Source organism: Pseudorca crassidens, chromosome 7 (assembly GCF_039906515.1).
Source record: "Pseudorca crassidens isolate mPseCra1 chromosome 7, mPseCra1.hap1, whole genome shotgun sequence".
Taxonomy (NCBI): domain Eukaryota; kingdom Metazoa; phylum Chordata; class Mammalia; order Artiodactyla; family Delphinidae; genus Pseudorca; species Pseudorca crassidens.
Genome location: NC_090302.1, coordinates 74,819,226 through 74,844,714, shown reverse-complemented (window position 1 = coordinate 74,844,714; position 25,489 = coordinate 74,819,226). Strand labels below are relative to the sequence as shown.

General features: G+C 33.4%; 2 protein-coding genes across 6 annotated transcripts in view; one reads left to right on the top strand and one right to left on the bottom strand.

The window, feature by feature from the left end:
• The window catches only part of IFT74 (intraflagellar transport 74), a 78,269-nt gene that overhangs the window by 37,913 nt on the left and 14,867 nt on the right, over positions 1 to 25,489 (bottom strand). For all 5 annotated transcript variants that reach the window (XM_067744545.1, XM_067744547.1, XM_067744550.1 and 2 more), the window contains 5 exons: positions 25,154 to 25,213; positions 23,753 to 23,814; positions 6,848 to 6,986; positions 5,365 to 5,427; positions 136 to 279 (listed from right to left, as the gene is read on the bottom strand). In XM_067744545.1, coding sequence (XP_067600646.1) covers positions 136 to 279; positions 5,365 to 5,427; positions 6,848 to 6,986; positions 23,753 to 23,814; positions 25,154 to 25,213 — 468 coding nt within the window. The remainder of the gene's footprint in view (positions 1 to 135; positions 280 to 5,364; positions 5,428 to 6,847; positions 6,987 to 23,752; positions 23,815 to 25,153; positions 25,214 to 25,489) is intronic.
• Positions 14,982 to 18,792, top strand: LRRC19 (leucine rich repeat containing 19). Its single transcript, XM_067742439.1, has 4 exons — positions 14,982 to 15,062; positions 16,313 to 16,826; positions 17,485 to 17,673; positions 18,197 to 18,792. Exons 1-4 carry the CDS (start codon positions 14,982 to 14,984, stop codon positions 18,523 to 18,525), a joined length of 1,113 nt encoding a protein of 370 aa, XP_067598540.1. The 3' UTR covers positions 18,526 to 18,792.

Here is a 25,489-nt window from a genome sequence, read left to right as displayed (position 1 = left end):
TGGAGTTCACTTTTCACTGTTTTTTAAGAAAATAAACTTATTAGTTTTCTGTTCAATTCATATGCCTTAAATAAAACAGACTGATACATTTACCAAATCCTGACATATTAAAATACATATGTTTGTTTTTCCTACCTGCTTAAGTAATCTCTCTCTCTCTTCCATTGGGGATCCCATGCTTTTGTCTTCCGCAATCATTTGATCTCGATGGGATTCCAACTCATAAAGTTTTTCATGCAACAATACAGCCTCCTGTTTTACCTGGGAGTGTGCTATTTCCTGAAGAGAATTAAAATAATTTTAGTATTTTATCAAAAACTATTCAAATAGTTTTCAGTTTATAAGACTAAGGACAAATTTAAACTACCAGCATCTTTAAATAGAGATATCAAGAACTTAGAGTACTCAATAATGCTACAAAGTACGTTTCTAAACATTGAAGAATAAAAATAAATCCCTGTATACTTTCATAAGCAATTTTCAGTCTAAGGTTCACAAGAAGGTGGTAGCTTTAGTTTATCTTCTAAATATAAGACCTAAACAAAGATAAAGACATCTCTACTAATGGGAAGATAATAAAGAAAATGTAACGATGTAGGTATAACTTTAACCACAAAACCCAATCCAAAGTCCAAGGAACTGATCGCTAGAGGGAAGATATTTTCCCCTGAATAGATCATATATATGCTTTCCTACAAGTTTATGGGTTGAACTATATCCCCCAAAAATGTATGCTGAAGTCCTAATCTCCAGCACCTGTGAACGTGACCTAATTTGAAATGGAGTCTGTGCAGATTTAATCAAGTTAAGATTATCTTGAGGTCATTAAAGTGGACCGTAATCCAGTATTAACTGCTCTTTATTAGAAGAGAAGAGATAAAAAGCAGAGACACCCGAGGAGAATGCCATTTGATGATACAGGCAAAGAATGGAGTGATGTAGCTACAAGTCAAGGAACAAATGCCAAGGATCGACAGCCAGCACCAGAAGCTAGGAAGAGGCAAGGAAGGATTCCACCTAGTGTCCCAAAAGAAGCAAGTCTTTGATTTTAGACTTTCAGCCTCCAGAACTACAAGAAATTTCTGTCATTTTATGTCACCCAGTTTGTGATACTTTATTACAGCAGCACTAGGAAACTAATAGACACGAGTAGTAAAATTATCATGTATTCACCACTGTTCTACTGTTCACAAAGAGAAAACAAGGGATGTGATAATTTTAAAAGATAACCAAAAGAGCTAGGGATGTTGGTGGTAGTGGTGATGATGATGATGAAAATGACATTTGAAGCTGTTATTTATTGAGCACGTATTCTGTGCCAGGCACTATACTTCATATTTTTTATATACTATCTCTAACACTCAAAGCAACTCTGTAAGATAGTACTATCATCTCTGTTTTACAGATGAGAAAACTGATGACCTGATATCTAAATAATTTTTCTAAGTTAACAAAAATAAAAGTTAATCATGAAAAAAAAGTTAATGATATCTGAAAACAGGCTCACAGTATGAACAAGATTTTTAAGAGGGGAGACCTCCTCCTTTTTGAAAGCAAAAGAGAAGGAATCTTAAAAAAAGGAAAAAGTGAACAAGAGGAAATGTTTGAAAGTCCATAGGCAAAGGGTTATATACACAGCTTAAGTAATGTATTAGCTTCAGGTGAAAAGGCATGATAATAAAATACCGATAGAAAAAATGCAGACATTTTGATGTATCCCTTTTCATAGTACCTCCCCCGTCCCTTTTGCTTAACCACCTATAGACATGTTCATCATTGCATCTTGATAAAACCACTCCTGAAGACTCAAGCTCTTGTTGATCTTTCACCTGATTTTTTTCACACTCCTATGAACTGAATCAGCAATACTTAGCACAGTAGGGAGCATACAGAAGATATGCAATAAACACTACTTGATTGATATTTGACATAATGTTATCTTGAAGAACAAATCTTCCCCCCCCAAAAAGACCCACAAAGGAATCCAGCTAAAGTTAAACAGAATTAGGATCTACATTTTCTTCATTTGAGAATACTGTAAGTTTTTTTAAATTCATGTAATTTTAGGCATACATGTACTAATGCCAAAGTAGAGTGGCATCAATAGAAACACTAATTCCAAGGTTATACCCTACACCTCTTCCTGTGGAAACTAATCTGCCAATGAAATAAGACCTAACTCTCTCCTACACACCCTAAAAAAAGATAGTGAGGAATTCTGAAAGCTGGCTGTATTAATACTATATAAATGCAGTCCTTATTCCTTGAAGCATATTTTTATTACCATAGAGATCAAAGAAAATAAAAATTCTGTGTACCCACATGTAGACAACTGGATATAGAAAATCATCTTAATATTTTTAAGCAAACTAGTTTTTTCAATAGCAAATTTCCAAAAGAATGATTACAAAATACTCATGGTTTATTTCTTTTGCAAGCTAGGTGAAAGCAATCATGTCAATTTACAATTGTTACTAATCCTATCATCGTTATAGCTACCTGAATACATAGGAAATCAAGAAAGGGAGGCAAGATTTGATGTACAGACAGTGGGAAGGTAGTCTGCAGAAAAAGAATGCATTGGCCAACAAATATATAAAGAGATACTCAACTTTTTGTATAAATAAATGAAAATTAAAACAAGATACTAATTTTAAACTATTAAACTAGTAAAAATGGAAAAGGTGGATGGATAATGCAGCTGTTAATGAGTACGGGGGAAATAGGCACTCTCATACATTGAGATTAGGAGTAGAAAATGGAACTTTTTTGGAAGGCAATTTGACAATGTTACAACGTTTTAGAAGTTTGTACCTTCTGACCCAATGCAAGCAATTTATCTTAAGATACACTCGTAGTAACTTTGCATAAAATGTGTTTTCACTACAGCATTGTTTTATAATCTCAAAAAACTATCAATATAAACAACCTAGTCATCTACAAGGCTGTGGTATATATAGTCATACAATGTAATACAATGCAGTAATTTCAAAAAATGAGAAAGATATCTTAAGAGCTGACATGAATAGACATTCAAGAGAGAATGTTAGGTTAAAAAAAAAAAAGCTGCAGACAGCATATCCAGTGTACATCCCACTTAAGGTTTTTCTCAACAGTAAAATGAAGGTAGGATTATAGGATTGCTGTGAAGATAAAATGACAATGCTGGTGACATATGTAAAGAGCTCAAAAAAAGCACATAGTAATCACTCAATAAATGTGAGAGCAGTTCTGTCTGGAAAGAGGGAAAATAAATAGGCATTTTTACTTTCATCTTATTCAATTTTTTAATAGAAAACATGTTTTGTGACTTTAAAAACGCTTTAAATAAATAATAAAACAAATGCAAGCTTTTACATCTTTAAAGTAATGAACTGACTTCTCCATCTTCACTTGTCTTTAGTCTCTTGCTTGTATGTTTTTTTTTTTTAACATCTTTATTGGCGTATAATTGCTTTACAATGTTGTGTTAGTTTCTGCTATATAGCAAAGTGAATAAGCTATATGTATATATATATCCCCATATCCCCTCCCTCTTGTGTCTCCCTCCCACTCTCCCTATCCCACCCGTCTAGGTGGTCGCAAAGCACCGAGCTGATCTCCCTGTGCTATGTGGCTGCTTCCCACTAGCTATCTATTTTACATTTGGTAGTGTATGTATGTCAGTGTTACTCTCTCACTTCGTCCCAGCTTACCCTTCCCCCTCCTTGTGTCCTCAAGTCCATTCTCTAGTCTGCGTCTTTATTCCTGTCCTGCCCTAGGTTCATCAGAACCATTTTTTTTTTTTAGATTCCATATATATGTGTTAGCATACGGTATTTGTTTTTCTCTTTCTGACTTACTTCACTCTGTATGACAGGCTCTAGGTCCATCCACCTCACTACAAATAAATCAATTTCATTTCTTTTTATGGCTGAGCAACATTCTATTGTATATATATGCCACATCTTCTTTATCCATTTGTCTGTCAATGGACACTTAGGTTGCTTCCATGACCTGGCTATTGTAAATAGTGCTACAATGAATATTGTGGTACATGTCTCTTTTTGAATTATGGTTTTCTCAGGGTATGTGCCCAGTAGTGGGATTGCTGGGTCAGATGGTAGTTCTATTTTTTGTTTTCTAAGGAACCTCCATACTGTTCTCCATAGTGGCTGTATCAATTTACATTCCCACCAACAGTGCAAGAGGGTGTCTTTTTCTCCACACCCTCTCCAGCATTTACTGTTTGTAGGTTTTTTGATGATGGCCATTCTGACCGGTGTGAGGTGATACCTCATTGCAGTTTTGATTTGCATTTCTCTAATGATTAGTGATGTTGAGCATCCTTTCATGTGTTTGTCGGCAATCTGTATATCTTCTTTGGAGAAATGTCTATTTAGGTCTTCTGCCCATTTTTGGATTGGGTTGTTCGTTTTCTTGATATTGAGGTGCATGAGCTGCTTGTATAGTTTGGAGATTAATCCTTTGTCAGTTGCTTTGTTTGCAAATATTTTCTCCCATTCTGAGGGTTGTCTTTTCTTCTTGTTTATGGTTTCCTTTGCTGTGCAAAAGCTTTTAAGTTGCATTAGGTCCCACTTGTTTATTTTTGGGGTTTTTTTCCATTTCTCTAGGACGTGGGTCAAAAAGGATTTTGCTGTGATTTATGTCACAGAGTGCTCTGCCTATGTTTTCCTCTAACAGTTTTATAGTGTCTGGCCTTACATTTAGGTCTTTAATCCATTTTGAGTTTATCTTTGTGTATGGTGTTAGGAAGTGTTCTAACTTCATTCTTTTACATGTTGCTGTCCAGTTTTCCCAGCAGCACTTATTGAAGAGGATGTCTTTTCTCCATTGTATATTCTTGCCTCCTTTATCAAAGATAAGGTGACCATATGTGCGTGGATTTATCTCTGGGCTTTCTATCCTGTTCCATTGATCTATATTTCTGCTTTTGTGCCAGTACCATACTGTCTTGATTACTGTAGCTTTGTAGTATAGTCTGAAGTCAGGGAGCCTGATTTCTCCAGCTCTGTTTTTCTTTCTCAAGATTGCTTTGGCTATTCGGGGTCTTTTGTGTTTCCATATTGTGAAATTTTTTGTTCTAGTTCTGTGAAAACTGCCATTGGTAGTTTTAAATTACCATTAGATTTTGTGTGCCTCAGCAAGGCAGAATGATTTTTGTACAGGGTAGGTACTCAATAACTGAATCTGCTTTCTTACTAAACTAAGATATTTGCAGTCCTGAATAGGAAAAAAAATTATTACATTTCTATTAGTAAACTACTAAATAAATATGTACCTGAATGAGTTCCATTAATATATTTAACTGAATTTTCTTTTGTAGCTGAGTAATATGAAAACTTTTACTTGATTTTTACTTACAGATTCCAAGCTCTCTTTTTTCATGTTCAGTGAATCTAGTTGTTGCTGAAGTGTATCTAATTCCTAAGAAGAAGGAAAAAAATCAAATATATAGGCAAATTACATTAAGAATAATTTCCTTCTCAACATTTTAAATACAGATGTGACAAAGTAAATTTTGTAAATGTTTTCAACCCATATCTTAAAATCTGACTAGAATTTATTAACATTCATTATTTCTATTTTTGCCAATTTATTTCATTATTACTAAAAACCTTGCCAAGATCAACCTTTTAAAATACTTATGAGCTTTTTAAAGGGAGCCAGAACTTTTCACAGTGAATCATCACTGTATTCTGAGAATATCAAATATCAGAATACTTCAAATTAATGATGATACTGTTTAAAGTTATAATTTTTATTTGTCTTTTTAACCATGTTTCCATATCTTTTGCCTATTTTCTTTTAAGGCCAAGACCTGTAGCCATTTATATGGCTCACTCTTAGGGATAAGTCCCTTGAACTGTTTATAGTTGACCCCTGAATAAGACACGTTTGAGCTGCATGAGTCCAATGACATGTGGATTTTTTTCAAGAAATACGTACTACAGTACTACTCAATCCATGGATGGTTTAATCCGTGGATGTGGAACCTTCTATACTGAGGGTCAACTATAAATTATACACAGACTTAAACTGCACAGGGGTCAGTGTGCCTAACACCCAAGGTGTTCAAGGGCCAACCAGACCCATTCAAACACCCCTGTGTGATATTAGCTATATTTTGATAATATTTTGGTATTTTTATAATATTCTTTCATCAATGTTTCATTATATGTTATAAATTCTGTCTAACATAAAAAGTTATATTAAATTTTCAATAAAGGATTATCTGAGAAACTAGAACTACATTCATTATTGGCATTTGCAGGGACTAATTCTCTGTTAACTGGTTAAGGGATATCTGGACATGAAAGGGCACTACCTTGTAAACCTGAGTCACTACCATGACTGAATGTTGAGAGGATTCTCAATAATCCCTCAGTAGACATCCAAATTTCTTATTTAAACACCATAATTAGGGGACAAAAGCTGTTCAAATTAAGGGCATAGCAAGTAAACGACTTGCTGTTTATTAGGCAGGAAGAAAAGGAAAGAAAGTAAATATCCATATGGCTCTGGTGTATGAGGACTTTTAATGTTTTCATTAAAAGTTCATTAAAAAACAATTGTTTCATGTATCTTTATGACCTGCAAAAATGAATGATGCATAGAACTGAATAACAGAGTAAAAGCTAGGTCATTATGCAACATAAGAAAACGAAATTTTCTAGATCAGTGCTTCCTAAATTCAAATGTCCATATGAATCATCTTGTTAAAATGAAGACTTTGATTAGTAGGTTTAGTCAAGCTCTCAAGGGATGCCAATGCTGCCCACCTTCAGATCACCTTTTTAGTAGTAAGACTGCTATATGCCCAGCACAGAGTAGTAGTTAGTATTACCTGCAACAATTTCTCATTCATGGTTTTCATTTCTATATACTTGACTTGTTTTTCTGGAGGCATATTTTTGATAATGCCCTCTGCTGCTTGTTTTTCCTGTTCAGTTTCTTCTTCTACACTTCTAATTTGTTTTTCCTTCCTGAAATCAAAGGTATACAATATTCCTCTTACAATACTGAGGGGAAAAATCAATTAACTTTACTCAGTCTCAATTAAGTAGGATATGTAAAAGTTATTTAACCATAGTTTGTGATCTAAAAGTCCCTATAGATGTACACACAAATTTTATTTGACCTGTACAAAATTTGGCCCCATCAACACAGACTTATTGGGACTTCCCTGGTGGTACAGGGGTTAAGAATCCGCCTGCCAATGCAGGGTACACGGGTTCAATCCCTGGTCCAGGAAGATCCCACATGCTGCAGAGCAACTAAGCCCGTGAGCCACAACTACTGAGCCTGTGCTCTAGAGCCCACGAGAAACAACTACTGAGCCCGTGTGCCACAAATACTGAAGTCCGCATGCCTAGAGTCCATGCTCCGCAACAAGAGAAGCCACCGCAATGAGAAGCCTGCTCACCGCAACAAAGAGGAGTCCCAGCTCACCGCAACCAGAGAAAGCCCGCGCGCAGCAACGAAGACCCAACGCAGCCAAAAACAAATAAATTTATAACAAAACAAAACACAGACTTATTTTACATCTTTCTCTTCTCAATCTCCAAATCCTTGTATTTCCTTATTCTCCACTTTACTTTCTTATAAAAAACCACAAAGATTATCACAGAAAATCCTTAAAGTCTTATACATATGAGAATGTATTTGCACTTTTTGTTATCATACCCTCAAGACAAACAAGAGAGTTAAATTTTAGAATAGTGGTTTTCAAGTATCTTTTAGCTATAGAATTCTTTGACCAAATGAAATCTTGCATGGAAGTTTACCACATAAATCATCTCAAGTAACACAGCTCTGACTGCACTGGGGAGTAGGAAGACCAACAGTGCAATTTGATTAAAAAATTCATAGCTTTAGATTAATATATTTTGCTTAAATTCCCTTTTATCTACTGCTTTAATTAAAACTGGTATTGATATTTCACAAATTATCAACTGTACTTTAGCACTGCAAAATAATAAGCTAATTTCCTTGAAAATATAACAGGAACATTATAAGTCTAATCATGTAAGTAGTCGTAATGAAATTAATTACAAACAATAACAATCTTTATCATATAATCACAAGAAATACCAGTGATGTGCCACTTATTACCTATGCAAGATCAATTATAAATAGGGTAAAGAAAAATTCTGAAAAAAATAGAGGTAAGATGCTAGTTATCATGTAAATACTTCAAGATTTACATATAAAAAGCTTGCTTGAAGATAAATTCTCAGTCTCAATATCATAAATTTCTACTTTGAGTTTCAAAATATAATTATTCTATTCAATCTCTTTCAAATGTAGATATCGTTAACAGTTTTCATAATCACTAACTGAGCCTCATAGATCCACATATCTATCCTCCACACACTTTACACATTCATACCCTAGTACCAGAATAAGATAATCTAAACTCAGAAATTTTCCTACAGAGAGCATCTCATAATAACCAAATAAAAGATGAACATAATGAAACAGACAACCTGGAATTTCTATTTATTTTTGTCTCATTATTGAACAGGAAGTGATGTCTTCACTTTGAGCCTCAATTACTATAGCATAAAAAAATGTGTCTGCTGCTGCTACAATTTACACAGGTATATGCATGTGCTCATAGAAATTTCAAACAGAAAAGATTATCTATTTCAATCTCTTTGTTTCACAGATTAAGGATACTGAAGCCCAGAGAAGTTTGTTAGATCTAACTCATTCTGAACTCCATGATTATTTACTACCAACAATGAATCTTAACCATGTTTTTGCCTGATATATCTACTACAGTTAGATGGGAACTAATGTTGTAAAGTATTCCATTTTACAGAGGGGAAGTTACACAAGGAAGCACAAGGAAGGTAACTGATTTTTTTGAAGGTCACGTAATGGCCAAGGGTCGGGTCTTTTGATGATTTGAGCAGTCTGCTCCTGTTATAACTTGGCAGTAAAACTACCAATGATGGTGTCATAAAAATGAGTAAACAACAAAGTTGAAACTCAGTGGAATACAAAACTTGGTGGAACCTTTTCAACTTGAATCTTTCAAAATACAAAGTACCTTTAGGATCAACACTTAAATCACTTTAGCAATGTATCTTTCAAATTATGCATTCTCAATATTATATACTTTAACTCACAAAGTAAATTTGTTAATATTTAAATTTTCTAAGATTAAGAATCACAAAGGTTAAGCAAGCCACCTTAGTTGTTACACTGAAAAAGTCAAAGATGACTTTAAGAAATTATTATTCTAGTCAATCTTTTGCTAAGGAAGTCTAGTTTCTTTCTTTTTTGTTTTTTCCACCTGTTCACGGTACAAAGGTTAAAACAAAGTGAAATAAAATCATATGACATACTTTTTTTTTTTTAATGGTGTGGAAGAAAGAGAGTACATTCCTTACACACCAGTCTCGGAGACAAAAGAAAAAAGGAAAGGTAAGATCCTATATATTTATAGGTTCAGTGATTACTGATGAATTTTTTTAAATCATATTTAAACTTGTTAAGTCTATACAAAAATCTCTGTCTCTAATAAGTGATGAAAGAGAAGAAAATATTATTGTATTTTTCACAAGATCTACCTTAGAAATATAAACCTGGGACATGGCCAAAAAATCTTTCCCAAATAAATTGAAAACGTAATAAAAATTAATTATTTTTCTTTTGAAAAAAAAAGGTTTCATCTAACCAATCAAATTTATAAGATCTTTTTATTTTGAACTATGTTAATCACAGAGCATTTTGAAGTGATATTAACTTAAAAACAAATTTGTAAGATGAAAAAAGACTGACTACCAGGTGATAATTGTTGAAACTACGCAATGACTATCCTACTTAGAGGTTTTTTCTTGATAGTTTCCATTATAAAAGTTTTTAAGTTTGAAGAAAGAAGTTCTATAAAATTACAAGAGATAAGTTAATTGTGAATTATTAATACCTTACTCCAAATACATTGAATTCTGGTATAAATATCTAAAATATTTAATGACAAAACTGTATTACAGTATATACATTTTATTTAACAAAACCAAAATAATTGCAATATCTTTTTATTTCATGGTATATAATAGTCATATAAAGTACATGACCAAAAACTTCTCAGAAACTTGTACTTGAAACTGCACTAAGAAGAACATTGTTTCTTTTTTAATATCTACCATTTGCTTTTGTGAAAATCTTTTTTTCTGTAATATAGGTTATAGGCTATATAAAAGGGCACTTCATTTTGTAAGATAGTTTTTAAAAAAACTGATATTCCATTTATTCTCTATTTTTTAATCACTAAACTCAAGCCCACATACCATTTCAAAATAAATATCAAATTGAAAAAAAAAATCCAAAGGGAGAAAAAGGCAATAATAGCTGTTTCCTTTTAAATCAACTTTTTAAATAGGGTAAACTGACTCAAGAACAATTTCTGCATAAACTATTGGCTAGTTATTCTGCCAATCTGATGTCTTCAAGATAGCCAATAAAGCTAGCAAATGTTGCTGTCTAAGGATTTGTCTATTTAGTGTTGTGATGGTCAACATCCACCTACCCCATCTTTCAATCTTTCCCCTCTCAAAACATGTACAAATATATGAAAAGCCCCATGGACCTTGTGGCTCAATCAATGCATTTCATAGCTTTAGACCTAATAATGGTTTAGATCTATTGACTGCTTTCTTGTACAGAATCTATCTTAAGCTCTAAGTATATATAGTTTCTAACTCTAAAATTTATCAAATAGAAGGAAAAAAAAGATTCCTTTTCCAACCCTTACGATTTTATTCACTTTAGCATACTGGAGAAGACAATTATTAGTATAACACAGATGATAAAGATAATAAATACAAGACAATCCTCTGTCTCCATTTTCACAAGTCTCACAGTCCCACCCGACCTCCATCCATTACCTTCTCCGGCTGCTTCTATTCCACATAAACTCTTTAGTTTAGTTAATTTTCTTTGTAGCCTATCTGCTTCCTTTATTCACCCTTATCCTATTTATTTCTTGGGGAAAAAAAAGAAGCTCTTTTTCCTTACCACTGCCCTACCCACATGGGCATCCTACAAAAACATCAGGAAGAATTTCACTACACCATTGAGAAATACTGAAACAAGCCACTAGAGAGGTTGCACACTTATTCCTAGAAATCACTAAATACGGGTAAACTACCTTTTATTTATGATTTAGGGATCTCCTTTTGTAGGCAGTGGTCTGGAATAAGTGATAGCTTGAATTCATTTCTGACTCTAAAAGGGATTCTATTATGATCTACGTTCAAATTGTAAAATCTAGGAGAACAGTGGCTTTTTCTTCAAACTTTGATTTAGCCATGTAAAGAAAGAAAGTGGAAAAGGAATAAACATAAACAGATCATCAGATGGAAGGCAATGAGGAAGTTAACTAGAATAGACCAGTACTCGCATAACAATAAATTCCTCATTGCTAATGCAGCAACAGACTTTAGTAACTTGAAATGAATCTTGCTCACCGAGTAGTTTCTTACCTCCTGCTCTCGTGGAATAAATTTTCCTAAAAAATCATAAGCAACTAATTGTAACAAGTGCAATAAGAAGGCTCAAAAGACTAAATTTTAACCACTAAGGATGATAGTAACAGGACATATTCATATCATTTCAAACAGATCATTTGTTTGCAGCAGTTTCTTATTTATTTCTTATTTATTTATTTATTTTTGATGTGGACCATTTTTTAAAGTCTTTATTGAATTTGTTACAATATTGCTTCTGTTTTGGTATTTTGGCCGCAAGGCATGTGGAATCTTAGCACCCTGACCAGGGATTGAACCTGCACTCCCCTGCACTGGAAGGCCAAGTCTTAACCACAGGACCGCCAGGGAAGTCCCTATTTATTTATTTTTTAATAGATCTTTTTAAAATTAATTTTTATTGGAGAATAGTTGCTTTATGCAGCAGTTTCTAATGTTGACTTTAACAAAACAGAAATAAAAATAAGAAATATCAAGGTCATGAATAAAATGACTAAATGGAAAGTACTTATAGTAAGAAGAATTACTGAAATAAATGGCAGTTTCCAGTTAAACATGGCATGTTGAATGTACCCACTAACTTTGACTCCTGTCCAAAACCCTACTAAAATGAAAATAAAAGGTAATTTGAAGTATATAAACTCATAAAGACAAAAAGAATGGAAGAGGAAACAACAGCAATAAAATCTAGAAACTAGAAAGCTAACAGTTAAGGGCAAACTGACTGGGAAAGCAAAATTCTCCCAAGCCAGCAGTGGGGAAAGCTGAGAAGCCACTTGATTTACACTGCAGAATCCCTAGACGGCCCAGAGATTGGCAGTACCAGATATTCTAGAAGTAGAAAAGGAGGGGCTGAAACATAGTTGAAAGTCTTTCTCCCTGACACTGCCCAGCCAGGTAAAGGTCCTCTCCTACCTAAGCAGAAAAATAAGGCTTCTGTTTTTTTGCTCTGGGGAAAATAAAACAAACAGAATCTGGGCACTAGGCACAAGTGACTGCAGGGACGTTATGCCAAAAGCAGGGAGAGTAAGTTAAAGTTTACATACTAATTACTGAGGTAAACTCAACTTTTCCACCACTGAGCTCTCAGAATGCTGGCTACTTGGCCTCACCTTTTCAGGCAGATTAAAAATGTCATTTTGGGGAATCCAAGCAGCCCAAGAGAAACAATCTAAAGATAATGACATTTAGGGATTCCCCCAAAAAACAGTCCATTAAGGTCACTCTACAGTAAGATCTAAAGTTAATAAGAACTGGGAATTCCCTGGTGGTCCAGTGGTTAGGACTCCACGCTTCCACTGCAGGGGGCACGGGTTTGATCCTTGGTCAGGGAACTAAGACCCCAAAGGCCATGCGGCATGGCCAAAAAATAATAGCGAAGTTAATAAGAACCACACAAACGCACAGTTTCCCATCAGCTTTTTTGTTTCCCACTCTTATATGTAAGTCCTAAACCAAATATTAACAGATACACAAAGTTCAAAAGAAAACCTCTAACATAAAGGATACTTATAAAAATAAACTGGAAAAACACAACTTGAGAGTACAAAGGCTATTCAAGGAAAAAGAAAACAAGAGATACAAGAAAAAAACAAGGAAAAAATATATTCATACCACAGTATACTAAAAAAGTAATTTTCAGAATTAAGAAGATGACAGGAAAAAGAAAACTTTAACAGAAGAGTTTGATGATAAAGTTCCAGAAAGCAGAGCAAAAACACACAGAGATGAAATGTGGAAGAGTAAACATAAAAAATTAGAAAATCATACCAGGAGATCCAACACCTAATTAAGGGGGTTCTAGAAAGAGAAGTGAGGTTTTTTTTTTTTTTTTAATGAGGAAGAAAATTATCAATACCATCAATCAAATAATTCAGAAAATTTCCCATTGTTTCCAGATTGAAAGTGCCCACCAACTGCCCAGTTTCATGAATGAAAACAGACTCTCATAAAGGATCATGAAATTTCAGAATATCCATATTAAGGCTATATTGTACAACTCAGAGAATATAGCCAATGTTTTATAGTAACTATAAATGGAGTATAACCTTTAAAAATTGTGAATCACTATACTGTACACCTCTAACTATATAATATTGTAGAGCAAAGAAAAAGCTTTGGGGTTAAGAAACGGCAAGTTACATAAAAGGATAAAGAATTAGAACGGCATAGCATCACAGTTCTTAACAGTAATACAGTCATGGTTGGTTGAATCCACAGATGTAAAACCCGTGGATACGAAGGGTCCACTGTATTCATTATATTGCACCATTTTATGTAAGGGACTTGAACATCTACAGATTTGGTATCTGTAGGGACTCCTGAAACCAATCCCCTGCTGATACTGAGGGACGACTATACTAGAAACCCAAAGACAATGGGGCAATGCCATCAACCTTTTGAGGGAAAATTATTTCCTACTTAGAGTTCTATTTCTAGCCAAAATATTTTTCACGGTCTAAAAAAAATTCTCTTCTATGGACCTTCTCAGGAAGCTCCTGCAGGAAGCTCCATGGAAAAAAGGCAGTAATCCAAGACAGGGCATTCTAGAAAACAGGAATCCAGTAACAAGGGCAAAAGGGAGTCTTTACAATGAGGGTGGAAGGAGAGTGGAAGTCAACGGCTGTGTAGAGGGCCTAGTGATCAGCTCATCTAGATCAGAGCATGGCAGCAGGCTCTGGGAGAGACTTCTTCAAGCAAATGAAACAAATTAAACTATCTAATATACATAAACTATTGAGAGATTTGCTAGGGAGAGTTTGGGTATAAATTAGTGAGGAAAAAAAAAAAAAAACCCTAAGCACATGAAAAGAAAACCAGGACAATTAATTAGAGGAAAAACAGTGTGCAGGAACAGAATAATAATCCTGTTAACAGGGCTCAGTCATTGACAGCTTTATACATTCCTGATAGTATAAACACTGAGTACTCATCTAAACAAAATTACAAGTGACTATGCTCGGAAAGTAAAGAGACAGTAAGTAATATTTGATGCATTGAAGATGAAGGTAGGGAGTGTTTGAAAGAAAGCTGAGGACTCTCATCTCCCAAAGTGTTAAGTCAAAGGATAGTATCAATAGATAATGCCTAAAATTGAAAAATCAAGAAGTAGCAATATAAGCATATACTTAAACGTGTATATATACATAAATATATATCCTTCTGGACTTGCTTTTGTGCACATATATTAAAATTTTAAAATGTACAACCACTTCAATTGTTTTAAAGTTCCTTTCACTAGATCTAGGAACTAAAAAGACACCCTGAAAATTACTGTCTTTCATTCTCCCCAGGAGCTTTCCAGTTTTTTAAGATTAGAGTACAGGGAGGGTGAAGGGATATTTACTTGTTTCATATTTTATATATTTTAAGAAAAAATAGATTTAAAAGGAGAAAAATGGAAATCAAAATGTCCTAAAAAATCTCTAATGTTCTAGTCTCCTAATGAGATATAAATACTCTCTTTTCTGTCAGGCTTGCAATATGAAAATCACAAGCATCACAATCTTGTTTTGGCCACTCTCCATGCTATTGTTATCAGACGAAAGCCAGACGTCTAAAACCGTAAGTTTTTACAATCAAGCTAGTGAAAATATTTTCAAAGGTACACTTTGTGTAGATTTAGTAAAATATTGAAGGCAATAAAAGAAAGAAGAAAAAAGTCAAGCTATCAAAACAAACTCTTTAGTTAGCTGTGTATATTCAAAACATGTGATCTCTGAGCCAGATTCTAATTTGACAAAAGCGGTCTTCATTTTTTAAAAAACTGAGTTCTTTAAAAGCTGACAAAAGGAGAAATACGTAAAATTTCACTACAAAACCGGAGATTAGTTAAGACATAAAAAACACACTTTAAAATGTAGGAAACTTTTTAAAAAACCACGTATTTATGAGGGAAATTGCTGTTGTTACATTATTATTATTATTGGGGGACATTTCAACTACAAAAACAGTCAAAACAAGAACTATTTCTTTGGATTTATATCCACATAAGGAAAGCACTTCTTTCTGTTGCCTGACTCTTTAAATTCAACACATGGCTCAATTTCTGTTACAAGATATTTTCTTTCAAAACACCAAATTTTGAGCTGTTAACCCTATAGAGATATATATTGAATATTGTTTCTTAATTATTTAATAGTCCTAGATGTAGTGCTGGTAGCTCTGATTTTTAAAAATTACATTTTTACATTATTTTCTCATTATAAATGTCAATCTTGCACACTGAAATACTAAATAAGTTAACAGAATTATTATTTACCATTTATTTCCACATATATAAATGGTAATATACCAATATTTTCTTTCTGTAATGATTATTTAATAACAGTTGGAAGATACTTGTATGACAAACTACAATCTCCTTCCTCAATTATATATATCAGAATTCCTTAATCTTCAACATTCCATCCCAATTAAAAAAAAAAGTATTTGCTTTACCTTTTTCATATTTTAACATAAAAAGATTAGATAGTAGGGCTTCCCTGGTGGCGCAGTGGTTGGGAGTCCGCCTGCCGATGCGGGGGCCGCGGGTTCGTGCCCCGGTCCGGGAGGATCCCGCGTGCCGCGGAGCGGCTGTGCCCGTGGGCCATGGCCGCTGGGCCTGCGCGTCGGGAGCCTGTGCTCTGCGACGGGAGAGGCCGCGACAGTGAGAGGCCCACGTGCCGCAAAAAAAAAAAAAAAAAAAAAAAAGATTAGATAGTAGATTTTTTTCTAAAAGTATTTCCTTCTAATGTCTAATTGCCTGCATATGAAAATTTGGGAAATTCTGCTAGCATTTTTCCTTATTAATGCATTTCTAATTTTCTTTTTAGGAAGTCAAATGTAATTTCACTGCAAAGAATTATGCTTTGATTCCAGCAAATATCAATAAAAATGTTACTATACTTGACCTCAGTTATAACCAAATTACTCTGAATGTTACAGATACAAGAGTTCTACAGACATATTTTTCACTCACCGAGCTCTATTTGATTGAGAACAATGTCATTATCCTACATAATAATAGTTTTGGTAACCTCTCCAATCTAGAAATTTTAAATATCTGTAGAAACTCCATCCACATAATTCAACAGGGTGCCTTTACAGGCTTAGATAAACTAAAACAGTTATATCTCTGCCAAAACAAAATAGTTCAACTGAATCATGATATATTTGTGCCTCTAAAAAGCCTGATACTATTGAATCTGCAAGGCAATTTGATAAGCTATCTTGATGTACCACAACTGTTTCATCTGGAATTCATAATTTTATACGGAAATCCGTGGAACTGCTCTTGTAGTCTACTGAATTTGCAAAACTGGTTGAACACATCGAATGTGACACTAGGTAAGCAATCATAATTTAAATTAGTCAAAACCAAAATGTGATTGATTTTGGATTGTTCTACCCCAGAAAAGTCTCTTGTTTCATGTCTAAAAGAAAAGGAAACTTCCTGTTTAAGGGAAACAAGAAGAAACACTGAAAAGAAATTGCTGAGTACAAGCTCTCCCTCTGCCTCTCCAGAAAAAAAGAAAAAGAAGAAAAGAAACTTAAATGTTCTATATATATGAGATGAAACTGTCACTTTGTATACTAAGTTTGCAGTTTCGATATATAAGACTAATTTTTAAAAGCACTTCCTTTTCTTAGGATAGCTTGTCAGAGAGTAGGTGAAAACAGGTGATCCACTTTCTAAACTACATGCCATGTTCCAGATGTTCACCATAATCTAAATCATAACATTTTTACATTACTAACACAGACAAACTAAACAATAAACAGATACTGCACTTAAGCTACATTTATAACATAAACAGAAATGGGCATTTCGCTTGTTGTGTTGCTAGGCAAATACAACAGTTTCTTTTTTATAATACCTTTAATGATGACAGATAAATATGTCAAAAAATTCTAGATAAAAAATTATAAAATGTTAACCATAATAATTTATTAACCATAATAATATTATTTTCCATAATAAATCTTATTCTTTCTAATTTACTAGAAAATGAGAACATCACCATGTGCAGCTATCCGGATACACTGAAGTGCTACAATATCAAAACAGTACCTTACAAGGCTGAATGCTACTCAAAATTTCCTTCATCTATAACTGAAGATCTTTACATTCATTTTGAGTCCATTAGCAATTCAACATTTAATAGTTTTTTGAACAACTTAACAAGAAATTCAGGTAATGTACTGGTTTTGAATAATAATATTGCTGAGGATAGCATACCAAATAAATCGAGATAGTTTTCATTATTTTTTTGTATTTTAAATTTCTAGAAACTATGTAAAAGAACAATTCCTCCACCCAAGAAAAGACTGACAAAACACTGGGTTTCTAAAGTAGGCTCTGCTAGCTATCAGTCAAATGCCGTTATGCAAATTATTGATATTTAACTTCTCTGAGCCTTGGTATTAACTAGTTAAGTCACAATTCTTAACAGGTATAAATCAATAATGTTCCTAGGTGAACGGATAAACAATACCTGCAAAGACAGGTAGATATTTTGAAAAAAGGTATTCTTTCACCACACTATGAAATATCTTTATTTTTGGCAGTTTTAGTAACTTTTGCTTAAAGAAGATTATGTACATTTATTTTTAATACCAATATTGGGGAGTTATTAGGACATGTAATTATGATTATTTTATTTTTGTCAATTTAACAAAACTACCCCCACCCTCTCTTTCTCGGTATTCCATTTAAGAACGTGAATCTCAAGGAAAAAGCTGGACTTTTCTTGTCAGTGTGGTAGTCACTGTACTGATGACTTCACTCCTCATTTCAATTGCTATCAAATGTCCAGTATGGTATAATTTTCTGCTTAGTTACAAGCATCATCGCCTGGAAGAGCATGAAGCAGAAACCTATGAAGATAGTTTTACCAGAAACCCAAGTCCTCCTCCACAGATACCAGACACAAGCTCCGAAGAAACTATAGTAATATTTGAACAACTACGTCAATTTGTGGTAGATGATGATGGGTTTATTGAAGACAAATACATAGATACTCATGAATTACGTGAAGAAAATTAATTTCTTTCAATGTTTGATTCTTTAAAAAATGTTAACAGCTCACTCACAGTTTAGACGTGGAGATTTTGATACATGACATACTGAACTATAGCTAGTAGACCATCATATTAATTGCAACACACATATATATCATAAAATTATGCTCTTCTCATTGGCATTGTGCAAGTAGGTCCAAATACAGTAACTGCCACTCCTTGTTAGCTAACAGTTAAAATACTAGCATTACTATTCTCAGCAGTATTCAGGGGACCATACATAACAGTAGGAAAAGGCCTAAAGTAAATTATTCATTAATTAAAATGAACAGATTTTCATATTAGTCAGATATGTGATGTAATACATATTAAAGTTTTACTGATTGGAATCAGTAAAGAAATAAAGATTATGGAATTTTATCACAAGTCAAAGTGAAGAACAGACATAGTTTAAACTGACAACACGCTAAGGTTGATTTTATGCCCATAGAATGAATTCATGGAACTGGAAAATGCTTTTTAAATTTTTTTAATTTTTTTAAATTTCTGAAAATTTAGTAGCGACTTAAAGCACAGGTTCAATGTCCAGGCACAATCTCTTGATTTTCGTTACAAAGAAAGACTGTCATCAAAATGTATGACTGTCACAATTGAATAATATGGTGGCTTCCAAAGCGGGAATCATCTATGAATCTTGTTTTTTAAAATACCTATTTCTGCCTCTCTTTAGATTTTTATTCAAATGATTCTGTGCTGTGGCTGAGGAATCTTCAGTTGGTCCGTGGTCAGTTCTTTGCCATGCTGTAGATAGAGCAATGTTTCCCAAATTGTCTTCTAGAACATTAATTTCCAGAGAGACATTCAGAAGTATTTACAGGGTGGGGGATTAAAAGGTACATGGACAAACTACTATAGAATTACTAGGAAATACTGGGTTTAAACAAAGTCAAACAAGTTTCTTTACTATAGGACCTACCCAAGGCTTTACTAAACTGCTCTCTGCTCTTCAAGAGCGAAATATTAAGAATTTGCCAAACTTCCTTGACAACAAAACCTTTTCTTTGATGTATGGCTGCTAATACCTCATAGGACAACAATGGTCCAAAGAATACTGGCCTTGAGACTATTATAGGAAGAGTCTAAAGTGAATTATTTGCCAATTCCTTATAATCCATTGGCTACAATCATAATTTTAACAACTTAATGCAAATAGTGGCATTAAAAACTGTAACAAAATCTATCATTTTTACCTTCCATATGTGAGGAAATTTAGTATACAGTATTCATATCTTTTAGAGAAAGGAATATCTCTAAAACACTGAAATATATTTATGGATTAAATAATATGGGGTTTTAAATTTTCTTCATCATTATACAGGGAAGGCAACAGTGTCTAGTGGTCTGGATGGAGCAGGGTTGGATAAAAGCTGATGGAGATGGGTGTATAGGAGTATAATACACTATTTAATTTTTGGGTATGTTGAAATTTCTCTATAACATAAAGTTTTTAACACATGTACATACCTGATAATTTCTTAGAAAAAAGAGACTAAAAATAATGTAGATGTACATTATATCCTAAAAATAGTCATTTTTAAGGTTATATCAATAGTAAATTCATTTCAAATGTCTACTGAGGAAAATAAAAACTGTTTTGGATGATATACCCTGTGAAATAAAAGAACTGACTCATTTGTAATGCGTATTTGTATTTATAGGAACATGTTTTCAATAAAATATACAAATGTTTTAAGTGTAATATTTCCTAACAGATAATGTAAATTATACGTTATGGTTTTAAATCTCAATTATAAGAGTGAGATAACTTTAAAAATAAAAGTCATCTTTTTCTAAATAATCTATCATTTTACCAAAATATCATTTCTTAATTTGAGGCAAATATTCATATTTGAGAAATGTAGTAAAATGAAATATAATTATGAATGAGCAAAAACTACCTTTCATCTCTTACATTCAAAAGCCTCTTATAATTAAATATTGGGTATTCAATAGATATCTGACTAAACAAAGAAAAATAAATGGGTTTAAAATTATAATTTCATATATTTTTAACGGATAAATGATTTTAGCTAACACCAAACTAGAAAACTGTAGACATTAGAATTGGAAGAGAATCATTAGTTCAAGCAGGCACATGAAACTGAATTAAAGCCACAGGTGTCATAGTAACATATTGAAGCTATATACTATAACCAATTTATTAAAAATAGGTGTTCCATAATAAACTAGATGGTCTCATACCACAGTAAATGGTGGTACTAAAAGAGAAGAGAATAAAAACAAGATTTTTATACCTGCTTTCTCAAGGTATGACATTTCCTGCTCCCTTTGAATGTACAGAGTCAAGGTAAAGTCTCGTGTTATTAAGATGTTGGCTATCTGATTAACACATGAAATAAATCTATCCTGTGATATATAAAAATAAACTTTATAAAAATAATTTGTTATTAATTTAAATTTCCTGTTAAAGGGTCAGTAGAACCTATTTCACTCAGCCTTAGTTACAAACTACAGATATTAAGTTTTGAAACTGCTGACATTTTCAGGACAAAGTACCTTATTTTAAGAACATTTTCCTTAATCAAATGAACCAAGTAGACATAAAAACCTATGAAATTCTTAAATTTATAATCTGGGAGTTATCTTTTTGGATAAAATATCTATAAAACATGTACATATAATATTTATAAATCTGACCTGGGTATCATATAACTTTTCAGATAAATGATGAAATAAATGAGGACCTAAATGTTCTAAACTATATAAGGTCCTCAACAGGGTATACCTTATTATTTCTTATTCTTTAGGTACCTAGGAAAGTATTTTATATGTAGTAAATGATAAATATTTGCTAAATGGTCTAAAACCAGAACAACAACAAAAGGAAGTTTTCAAGTAAGTGCTTGGTCACCATGAATATGGAATTTTCTTTGTAAAAGGGAAGAGACTTCCAGTATATTTGTAATTTTTAAGATAGCACTTTAGGGACTTCCCTGGTGGTCCAGCGGTTAAGACTCCGCGCTACCAATGTAGGGGGCCTGAGTTCAATCCCTGGTCAGGGAACTAGATCCCAGATGCCGCAACTAATACCCAGTGTAGCCAAAAAAAAAAAAAGATAGCACTTTACAGTAGCATCAAATGATAGACGGGGAAAATGAGATTCCTTTGTTTTTCATCAATAGAAAATTACATTTATCTTTCAAATAGTTCATCCTTATATTTAAAATCCTATTCTTCATCAAATATTTACTGTACATGCAGAGGTAATATGACAGTATGTTTGATGTTACATAATTTTGGTTAATTATTATCCTTGCTCTCAAGGAAATTGATATTGATAAGTTTATGGAACAAAATGTGTGCAGTATTAGTATGTACAAAATAGCTCATCTTCTGTTTGCACTGCTTTAGACAGTAATTAAGATCAAAAAGTCGATAAAGAATAATTATGTTAACTAATGCTGTTGTCTGAATATTTGTGTCCCTCCAAAATTCATATGTTGAAATCCTAACCACCAAAGGTAATGGTATTAGCAGGTTGGGGCCTTTGGGAGGTGATTAGGTCATAAGGGTGGAGTCCTCCTGAATGGGATTAGGGCCCTTATAAAAGAGATCCCACAGGGCTTCCCTGGTGGCGCAGTGGTTAAGAGTCCACCTGCCGATGCAGGGGACATGGGTTCGTGCCCCGGTCTGGGAAGATCCCACATGCCGCGGAGCGACTGGGCCCGTGAACCATGGCCACTGAGCCTGCGCGTCTGGAGCCTGTGCTCCGCAACGGGAGAGGCCACAACCGTGAGAGGCCCGCGTACTGAAAAAAAAAAAAAAAGAGATCCCACAAACCTCCATAGCCCCTTCCACCATGTGATGATACCTTGATAAGGTGCTAGGTATGAACCAGTAAGAGGGCCTTCACCAGAATAGGACTATACTGGTGCCTTGATCTTGGACTTCCCAGCCTCCAGAACTGTGAGCAATAAATTCCTGTTGTTTATAAGTAACCAAGTCTATGGTATTTTGTTATAGCGGCCCAAATGGGCTAAGATAACTACACTACATCCATTTATTATCTTTGTAGTCATTACTGTCACTGCCACATTTACCTTATAACGAAACTCAAAGTTACTTGGTATTTGGTCTTTAACCAGGTTATATATAAAGATGCACAAATAATCTACATCTATGATTAGATTACTAATATAACAACTAATTATCAATTAATAATTGAATAATGAAATAACATAAATAGCCCACTGAATAATAATGTGCATTTCATTAGACTGGGGCTTAAATCTCATAATTTGAATTAGTTAAAAAGGTCAGGTTAGGGACTTCCCTGGTGGTCCGGTGGTAAAGAATCCATCTTATAATGCAGGGCGGGAGGGTTAGATCCCTGGTCGGGGAACTAATATCCCACATGCCGCGGGGCAACTAAGCCTGCGTGCCACAACTACTGAGCTCACGTGCCTCAACTAAAGCCCACGTGCCGTAAACTAGAGAGCCCACGTGCTCTGGAACCTGCATGCCACAACTAGAGAGAAGCCTGTGCACCACAATGAAGAGCCTGCATGCCGCAATGAAAGATCCTGCATGCCTCAACAAAGATCCCGTGTGCCGCAACTAAGACCCGACGCATTAAGCTGGGACGAAGTGAGAGAGCGGCATGGACTTATATACACTAACAAATGTAAAATATACAGCTAGTGGGAAGCAGCCACATAGCACAGGGAGATCAGCTCGGTGCTTTGTGACCGCCTGGAGGGGTGGGATAGGGAGTGTGGGAGGGAGACGCAAGAGGGAGGAGATATCGGGATATATGTATATGTATAGCTGATTCACTTTGTTATAAAGCAGAAACTAACACACCATCGTAAAGCAATTATACTCCAATAAAGATGTTAAAAAAAAAAGACCCGACGCAGCCAAAAATAAATAAATAATAAACAAATCTTTTAAAAAAAAGAGTTCAAGTTAAAATTGCAAATGGTAGAGATGAAGATGTTCTTATCCATCTTAGATTTTAAACTCCAAGACGTAGAAATTTTATTTCTCTGAATGAAGATAAGATACATAAACAATACAATTTGTATTGCAAATATTCAACTTTTTAAAATAAAAAATACATCAGGGAAAACCAATTAAGAAAATTGTAAAGAAATAAATGGCTCAGAAGGTAAACTACCTTATACAAGTCACTTATAAATCTGTTTGATTTCTAAACAGAGTGTACTCACGCTTGTCTTTCAGTAAATATAATATCCATACTTTGTGTTTCTCGATCATTTTGAGCTTTAAGCTGAATAAAGAGTTAACACAAAAGTTATTGATAAAAATTACCATTAGGCCAAACTATCTCTTTAAAGGTTGTTCTAATTATGAACCAATTAGAGATTATTATAATAATCATAATGCCACAGGCAAAGTTTTAAAAAATACAGTATGCTTCATTTAACAAACCACTACAAACACCAAATACAAATAAATGGTCTTTTTCACAGGCACTGTAATCTCACACCAAAAATATTCACTGTTTACTGATCTGTCAAGTAATCTAATGTAAACTTCATTAATGTAAACAGAATTTCAAGATTTTTTAAAGTATTCAATAGTTGATTAGTAATATGTTAAATTTACACCCAATGCAAGTTGCATTCTTAAATCATTTAGGATTTTACCTGAGTACTCCTAGTTGACTCTACCTGTGCATATTCAGCCTAGAATTTGGACCCATCCCAAAAAACTAAGAAAACACAAAGATTTTACTTTTTCACATTTGGCATTAAAAATACAATTTTTAAATTGGGAATTCTCCTGTGTTTTAAAGCTAAGAATAATTTCACTACATTATCATTGCTTTTATTAATAGAATCCCAATTTAGAAAAGTCATTTTATAAATCCTATGCTTTTATAAAATAGTCTTTGATTGTATAAATAAATTATAAACTATGCTATAAGTTGTATGTTATTTTTTTCCAAATATTTATAATCAATTAAGCTAGCAATTATCATTTTACTGTTTCTACCAAATAATCCAAGACCACTGAACATAAATTCTCATTTACTAATCAAAAGTAGTATTATGTCTGGCATCATATGGTAACTATTCATTTTCTCCCTTTCTAATAAAACTCTTCATTGAGTACTCAGCTCCATTTGCACAAATGTTAAACCAGAAGTATTGCAAACTAATTTATATACAGTTAGTATATATATATACTAATTTATATAGAAACTAATTTATATACATAATATATATTATGTATATTATATACATAATATATATTATGTATATTATATACATAATATATATTATGTATATTATATACATAATATATATTATGTATATTATATACATAATATATATGTAGACGGGACTCCCTAACTAATGCTTAGTGAGAGACCAGTTTAAACACAGCCTTGCAGAAAGACACTGAAGCATCCACTTGGGAGAGCCAACCAACAGGAAGAAATTTTAAAAGAGCAACTAAAGGAACTCAACTATAACAGTAGTATTTAGGATGAGAGTAATACCTATCTCCAAGGTACATAAGGTTTTATCAAATTATTTCTACATATAAATGCTTTGTTTTAGAGGCAATGTAGATCTATTGCTTATACTTATAAATTTTCTTACCATGTTGTAATCATTCATTACTTCTTCCATTTCAGTATTGGTATTAAGTTTATCTACCAACTAAAAAGAAAAGTACAAAAAAACCGTATTATATTAGTCTTCATAAATTTTCTCTGTAATCCATAATATAGGTATTCAATCTTACAACTAATGAGTAGTCATTTAAGTATTAATACTTCCAAGTACTTTACATTCTAAGACAAAAACAAATATTGAGCTATCTAAGTAAGCATATACTATGAATTACGGCAATCAATAAACTACGTCTTTAGGGTGGAAAAGTAGGCAGTAATGAACTACTCTTCCTGCCGATCGTACCTCAAAGAGCTTTGTCTG

Coding starts and splice junctions, on each gene's coding strand:
- LRRC19 (XM_067742439.1), top strand. CDS start 14,982: ATGAAAATCACAAGCATCACAATCTTGTTTTGGCCACTCTCCATGCTA. Junction 16,827..17,484: donor CACATCGAATGTGACACTAG/GTAAGCAATCAT, acceptor CTAATTTACTAG/AAAATGAGAACATCACCATG. Junction 17,674..18,196: donor CAACTTAACAAGAAATTCAG/GTAATGTACTGG, acceptor ATTCCATTTAAG/AACGTGAATCTCAAGGAAAA.